The following is an 8321-nucleotide window of genomic DNA, read 5'->3' as shown; positions in this document are numbered from 1 at the left end:
TAATTAATATCATTTATTATTAAAACTTAATTCTAAAAATGAAATGCACTTTATATATAACTAAAAAAAAGTATCCTAAAATTAAAAAACTAACTACAGCTCATTATTTTCTTATTTGCTTGTATTCCTATTCCTTTTATATTCTATATATGATTAGATTCCAATGGATTTTGCCACGATAGACAACCACGATTTTTCCTTTTTTCTAGACATCTCACCTTGAAATAAGAAATTATATTCATACCAGGCATCGAAAAAAAAGCATATTAAGTAAAAGAGTAAATAGATATCAGTGGCTAACTTATGACATTAACCCATTCATATATACTAAATTGATTGATTTTTCAAGTTTAGATAACAATTAAGTACCAAAAATAATTGGGTAACAAAGTACAATTAGTGGCTAACATATATACATATATTATACACATATATATATTAACCCATTCAGATATACTAAATTGATTGATTTCGTGGTTGTCTTCGCTTGAATGAATGTATGCAGAAAGCTACTAATAGTCAAATTGCAATTCTCGATCTACCATTGATTGCATTCAATTATGTATACCATAAATGATACATGATCCAATTTAAAATGGACTCGACGCCATGCAGACAAAAATCATGGCATATCAGCTAAAAGAAGTGTACCATAACATGACAATATCATGGATCGATTGCCATCGGAGTGATGCGCCTCTTGGCTGCCTTATTTACGATGGGAGTATTTGCCAAACTTGGCGATGCCTGTTTCCCTTCTCTCTTTTCTGCACATTCTACCGTCCTGTTATCTGCCGTGACTGGATCATTAACTTCAATCACCATGTCATCAGGTTTCTGGACAATAGAGCTCGTACCCTCAACGTTCATTATTTTAGGTTCTAGAAAAAACGAAATGGGTGAGATGCGAATAAAGGCTAAATGAGTAAAAATAATCGTGCATAATAATGCTATGTTTGGTAAGAATATTATTTTTTATGCATGTTTTAGTATATGAATGAGCAATAAACTAATTCAATTGGTAATATTTAGCCATTCCCATGCCTTACTTTTAACAAAGAGAAGGAAAAGTTTCCGCTTATTTTGAAGATGTCTTATTTTCTACGAGAGTTTTTACTTATCTTTCAAATTTCAAGTTTAAAATTGTACTAGCTATTCTTTATTTCATGTCTAACTATTATAATACATATGTAATAAATAAGCACTTTCTTCATTTTATTGCACTAGTAACCAAACCAGGCATAAATGATGAGCAAGTCCAAACCTGCTAGAGGAATGGGTAGTCCCAGTTCTTCCTTCTCAAATTCTACCAATGTACAGTAACCATCTTGAGATGACAATGCTAAATATCGTGCATCATATGACCTTTCAACAAAAAGCAAAAGAAGACACTTAGTACTCCATGTGATAAACTCAATCAATGAATGACAGCCATTAAACAATCTACATAGAAGCCATACTACTTACCATGCAATGTCAGTTATGGCTGCATAGTGAAGACCAGCCAAAATTGCTATTGGAGGAACACTCTCAGTATCGTAAATATACAATGAATTCAAAGTTGCAACAGCAAATACAAGTCGATAAGGAAGCTCGAAAAAACCAGCTGCGAAGTCAGGTCACAAAAATTAGATTACTACTAAAATGTCATGGTGGACTCCTGTACAATTAAGGACTACCAGTGAAAAGATACCTGGGTTAGATCCTCGAAGGTTGAAAGCTAAAGGGCAGAAACGGACTGCAACAACTGGTTTGTTAGCACAAGGGAGCTGCAAAGAAGGTCTGCCACCCAAAAAAGACAAAAGCTAATGAAAAAAACGGGCCAAAGCTAATGTAAATAGAATTTAGTCCAGCAATTAGATCTGAAGTTCATGGAATATTGTCAATGTGGCTGATTTTGCATTAAGGAGTGAAGATGCCTAGCTTCCGTATTGAAAGATAGTTGACGTCTTTACCTTGACAGGTCTTTTCTGGAAAAGACATAAGTGGTGTTTATTGTTTCAGATGAAGTTGACAATTTATAAGAACCTGCAGTGCAAGAAATGTCAAACAAAATGCAATGGTATCAACGCCACCAATGCAGCAAGTTTATGCTCTGTAAACGTAGAAACGATGTGAGGAGATATAGCTAAACTCTGTAAGTGAAGTTGGTTCAGAACTATTGAGGACTGAACTTTTTTTTTTTTTTTGAAGAATTTGAGGATTGGACTTTAAATAACTGCCAACATATGATGACAGGAAGAAGGCTTGTCAATTACAAAATACTGGAATCAGAGTGAAAGTACAGAATCATATTCATAAGAATTTAATGGAACTGGACAGGTATTTGGGCCAATACCTGCTGGCACTAGTAAAAATGATCCATCAGGCGACCAAGCTAATCGACGGAAGAATGATGGCAGTGTTTCGTCATGAAAAAGATGGTTTTTTACTGACTGTATCTCAAACCATATTTGAGGTTAGTTATAAGTAACAAATGCAGCTGCAATACAGAAAATAACAAGATAGTTGCAACCTTAGCATCATCTATTGGCTGCTGTTCTGCCTTCATGATGGTATGCTGACAAATATAGTTCAACTTCTCAGCACCCTTTGTTTTTGATTTAGGCTTATTGATATAAATTCGGCAAGTCCTATCTGAACTGAGAGAAGCAACATACTTGGACAAGGGATCCCATGCAACACCTTGAACATAATGGAAATGACCATCTAATATCTGATGGACAGAACCTGAAGATAAAACAAACTTATAATCACAGTGATGTCAAGAGAAAAAGAAAAGCAATTTTATCAGCATCCTGCATGCTCTCTTTTTTACCTTTGTTAACGTCCCATATGATACAAGAATTGTCAACAGATCCAGAGATGAGAAATGCACCATCAGTTGACCATTGCAAATCTAGAACATCTTTACGGTGAAATCTAGGTAAGAAGAAGCCCAGTCATGAGCACAGAACGCATACCAACAAGAATGGACCCTGAAAAGGGCTCCTAAACTGAAATTTTTACATCAATATTAACTATCTAATAGATGAAGGAAAAGTCAAAGTCCTCTGGTTGAAATATAGTATGGTTAGCTTAGACTGATGGCCCCTACTGGCATTGCAATCACAGTTTTTACATATCCTTTAATGTTAATATAGCCTACTTCATTGCAATGCATTTATTTTTAATTTTCATAATACAATAAAGTTGATAGAATCATCTCTGAACCACAACAATTCATTAGTATTCAACCTAGCACCTATTAAATGAAGGACAAAAAGAACGAGTTTAATCTAAGGAATTTTCATCCTAATCAAGTTTCACTCAAACTCCGAAGTGCAAAACCAATTTGTAAGAAACAAATATATTTTAGAAGCTTTCAAATGCATTCAGATTAACCCCTTACGACAAACTCTTGAAAACTTTCCAACTTTGACCAGTTTCTGTAGTGTGCAATTTCCATATGATCAGCTCACCCCCTATCAAACAGAAAAAATCCTTTTTCAGAATTTGCTGCCAATACCAGACTTCATTCAAAGAACTTAAATGATCAATTCATACAATAAAAATTAAAAAAAAAAAACAAAAGAAAAGAAAAGAAAACCATACCATCAGCCCCAGAGGCAAGTTGTTCCCCTGCTCAAAATAAAAAGGACAACGTTATCTCAGTCATTAAAGAGAATAGAAACTTGGATAGCGTAAAATTTAATTATATCTTAGATCAACACAACTTCGAAGAACAAACATACATTTAAGATACTACAAACTACATTTATTTTGATAGTTATAAGCAGAGTGCAACCGCAAGAAGACATTTCAAAATTAGGACAGCAATCGACTTGGGCTCAAATTACTTGTTCCTAACACAAGAATCGTTCATAGATTTTGAAATTCCGAGCTTCAGACAACTCAAGGAATTAATACAGCTATGTGCCTATACATATAATCAACGGGATCTTGATATATGATAAAATAAGCACTCAAAGAAGGGGTTTTCATGTATTACCGGAGGGAGAGAAGCGAAGGGCATTAACAGCGGAGCCATGGTAAGAAAGACTATTTTGATATGAAGCAGTTGGGATTTTCTTCTGTACTTGGCCTGAATTAATTACCCATAGCTGAAAAGTTCAACACAGAAAAAACAATAATCGATTTAGCCTGGCATGACTCTCAACTACCATAATAAAATTCATATTAAACCTTGAAATCCTTGACTAAGATATGATTTAACACAGCATTTCGATTTAACAAACAAAGTTCCTGGTTGCTCACAAAATTATAAAAAAGAAAACTCTAGAAGAAATGCAAGGGATGGATCAATTAAAATGAAATAAGAAATAAATAAACTCTAAAAAGACCTTGATATCGAAATCAGCGCCGCCGGTGGCGAGAAGACCGGAGATGGGGTGGAAGTCTAGGGTTAAGACGGGCTTGGTGTCGTGCCAATTTATTTGAACTGTCCCTCCTTTCATAACTTCTCTTTCTTTATTTTTTTCCCTTAAGCTTGTAAAAGAATTAGAATTGATCTAGTTTTTAGGGTTAGGTCAGCAGACCGGAGATGAGTAAAGAAGAGAAGGAAGATGGGTTGCTTTTGGCGCCCTTCTTTCAATTGGCGGGAAAATGTCGCACCCTCTACCCTTTACTTTTTTCCTGTTCTAGATAGTAGAATTTACCGAGAAGTGTTTATGGTAAGGAACAGTATAACTCTTAATGGAAGGGCACGTATTTGAATTTCAATTGCATTTTGAAAAATCACATTAACAAGCAGTCATGAATTTTAAACATCAAGAATATAATAGGGTGGAAGATAGCCAACTAGAGTTTGGATGGCCGGTATATTTATCTACGGTAAGTATAAAAATAACAATAGCGATAAAATTAGATATTATAATAATATTATAATTTGAGATAAAAAGTAAGCTAAATGCACCACACTATGTCATACTGTCGCCCCAAACGAAGCTTAAAACATAGTAAATTTTACATATAAATTTTTACTTATATATTGAAATATTAGCCCTTGGTAGCATAGGTACTTAATAATGTTTCATATGCTACAGGGCATAGGAATCCAACAAATGCAAATATGAGAACTTTTTTTATGTGGCATTTACATAGTTCATCTTAACTCCCCGTCTAGTAAAGCTTTCTCACTTCATAAACTTATAACTAATACGAAGATGACAAATACCCAAATAGAAAAAAAGTAGAATTTGTTTAGAAATAATAATATTTTATATGTAAATTTTTATTTATATATTAATATATCAGCCCCATGGTAGCATACATAACCAAAAATGTTTTGTATACTGTAGGGCATGAGAATTCTCCAGGTGTAAATATGATATTTTCTTAGTGTAAAATTATGCATATTCACATAATTCATTTAATTAGGTATCCAATAAGATTTTTTCGTCTTATGAACCCATCACTTAATAAGGTCTTTCGACTATAAATCATTCACACATTTTCATATTATCTTTTTAGCCACTTTTGCTCTCAACAAAATTAAAAAACAAAATCCTAATTAGGGATAATACTAATCCATCAAAGGATCTATCTACTTCTGACGAGCAACATTTTTACAAATTTTCTCTTATAAAATTAACCTTCCCTCAACAAAAATATTTTAACTTAAAGTTAATGCTAATAAAAAAAAGAGAAAGAGAATACAATCTTTACCAACTGAAAATTTAAAGGAAAACGAAAAATTTTTGGCATATCTCTATGTGCTTAAAACAAAGAAAATCATAAAAAAAAAATGGAAGACGGAAGAGAATGAATTTGTAAACATTGAAACCTTTTTAAATTTCTATGGCTTAGATTTCAGCAAAATTACGAATAAATATATTCTTTTTCTAGCTAGAAGCATTTTCTACAATAGTTACCCCTCCCAATGGCTCTCCCACCCCCAACGACTATTTAAATAGCCGTTGAACCCCCCAACTAACGGCTATTTTTTTATATAAATCCCTAATTCTTTTTATTTTTTTTAATTCAATCCCCACTCATCTCTCTCACATTTTGTAATGCCCCCACGCCCGAAACCGTCGCCGGAGTCGAGCTTGAGGGGTTACCGAACATAATTTATCAAATTAAGAACTTCAAATCATTTGTTTCTACATTCACAGCTTTCTAACTACCCGCGTCACAGTTACAAGAAAAATCATATCTCGAGTTACGAAACTCGAAATTAAGATCCGTAAATTTTCCCTAAATCTAGACTCATATATCTATTTACTAATTTTTTTTCTAGAATTTTTGGTTGGGCCAATTAGTACAGTTTATTAGTTAAAGTCTCCCCTGTTTCAGGGTCCGACTGCTCTGACCTCTGTGTATTACGAATCAGATATTTCTCTATACAGAAATTAAATGACTATGAGGTTTGTTTCTCTTAAAACTAGACTCAATAAAGAACCTGTACATATAAATAAAAACTTCTAATTATTTTTGTAAAATTTATTATGAATTTTTAAAGTCAAAACAGGGGATCCAGAAATCACTCTGGCCTTGTTTCACAAAAGTTTAAATATCTCATAAAATATAATTTATATGCCTGTTTTGTTCAATCCACATGAAAATAGACTCATTAAGCTTCAATTTCATAACTTACTCATCATTTAGTTCCATTTATACTATTTTTAGTGATTTTTCAAATTCATGTCATTGCTGCAGCAATATTCTGTTTTAAGGCAAGTTTCATCTTTCCATGAATTTTTATGAACTAGATAACCTATTAAACTTCCATAATATCAAATATGATCTAAATTAGCCATCACCATGACTTATCAATATCAAACATTTTCTCAACCAAACATGGCCATATCATAAAATTATTTACACAAAATAAGTATATTGCTATACATGCCATACTTAAGTTTTACAAGCCATTTACCCGGATGAAAGTCCTTTGGATAGTGTGATCGAACCTTCGACCCGTCCGATTCTGAAATGGCTTGTTCAAAACTACAGAAATAAAAGGAGGAGTAAGCATAAATGCTTAGTAAGTTCATATGTAAATAACAAGTAACATAACAATACAAATATACCAAACAACTTTAGCATGGTATCACCAAAACATATGTCATATTTCTAAACATCATTCATCATCTTACCACCTTATCGTTGTTGTATCTATTTCCAACCCGAGGGTTAAGAACATACCTGTCCAAAGTGTCCATTTCACAACACTTACCAAAACGTCACTTGCATCTTAAGTGTTCTTCTATTTCACTAGAAATTTCACCTGTTGAACACATCGGAATACAACTCGGATACACGGATAATTTGCACATAAGTGCCTCATATGTAATCAAGAAATCATGCAACCCGCCCCTAAGTGAACTCGGACTCAACTCAACGAGCTCGGGCGTTCGCATCCATAAGTGAACTCGGACTCAACTCAACGAGTTCGGATGCCTAGTTACATCTCACGAACTCGGACTCAACTCAACGAGTTCGGACATTCACATCCATAGGTGAACTCGGACTCAACTCAACGAGTTCGGATGCTCAACCATCCTAGTGACATGTCACTTGTATCCTAATCTATTCCTAAGGTTCAAACGGGCGTTTTCCTCGATCACACATCTTTGCCGTCTTCCACGGAATATCTAAATCGGTACTTCGGTGATAGTTCATACTCATCAAGTAATTCACATAATTACATATTATTCAACAATAACCACAAAGCATAATATTTCATGATAATAATCAGCATCATATCATATAAACAACATTAAATTGCTTAAAATGACAATTATGTTACTACATTTACACATGAACTTACCTTGGTACCAAAATATAAAGATTTTGCAATTTAGTCCACAATCTTTTCTTTTCCTCGATCGCGACTTGAATCTCATTTTTCTTGATCTATAATACCAAATTAATCTTATTTAATACATACATTCATCAAAACAGCATTTAATATGAACTTTGGAAAAATTACACTTTTGCCCCTAAACTTTTGCATAATTACACTTTTGCCCCTAGGCTCGGGAATTAAACTTTATTCCTTATTCTTAAGTTTTATAACATGCTGATCATTTTTCCCTTCTATGGCAACATCAAATTCTCTCTCTAACATATACTTGTGACTATTAGGTATTTTTATCGATTAAGCCCTTTTACTCGTTTTCACTCTAAACCGAGTAGCACAAGTTGTCTAACATTATTTAAAACCTCATATTCTATCATAAAACATCAAAATACACAAATTTCACCTATGGGTATTTTTCCAAATATAAACCCTAGGTTGAATTATTGCTAACATAAGCTTAATCGAGCTACAGGATTCCAAAAGCGTAAAGAACATTAAAAGCGGGCTTGGAATC

At 33.5% G+C, this 8321-nt stretch overlaps 1 protein-coding gene across 1 annotated transcript; it reads right to left on the bottom strand.

Moving 5' to 3' along the window:
* Window positions 1-516: 516 nt before the first annotated feature.
* Window positions 517-4706, bottom strand: LOC108471053 (chromatin assembly factor 1 subunit FAS2). Its single transcript, XM_017772623.2, has 12 exons — window positions 4344-4706; window positions 3992-4103; window positions 3595-3621; window positions 3392-3464; window positions 2819-2922; window positions 2516-2730; window positions 2339-2435; window positions 1956-2028; window positions 1694-1782; window positions 1468-1606; window positions 1265-1365; window positions 517-881 (listed from the first exon to the last, which is right to left on the bottom strand). Exons 1-12 carry the CDS (start codon window positions 4455-4457, stop codon window positions 667-669), a joined length of 1359 nt encoding a protein of 452 aa, XP_017628112.1. The 5' UTR covers window positions 4458-4706; the 3' UTR covers window positions 517-666.
* Window positions 4707-8321: the final 3615 nt, after the last annotated feature.

Source organism: Gossypium arboreum, chromosome 11 (assembly GCF_025698485.1).
Source record: "Gossypium arboreum isolate Shixiya-1 chromosome 11, ASM2569848v2, whole genome shotgun sequence".
NCBI classification, from domain to species: Eukaryota; Viridiplantae; Streptophyta; class Magnoliopsida; order Malvales; family Malvaceae; genus Gossypium; species Gossypium arboreum.
The sequence above is the reverse complement of the archived record's forward strand: the minus strand, read 5'-3'. Positions and strand labels throughout refer to the sequence as shown.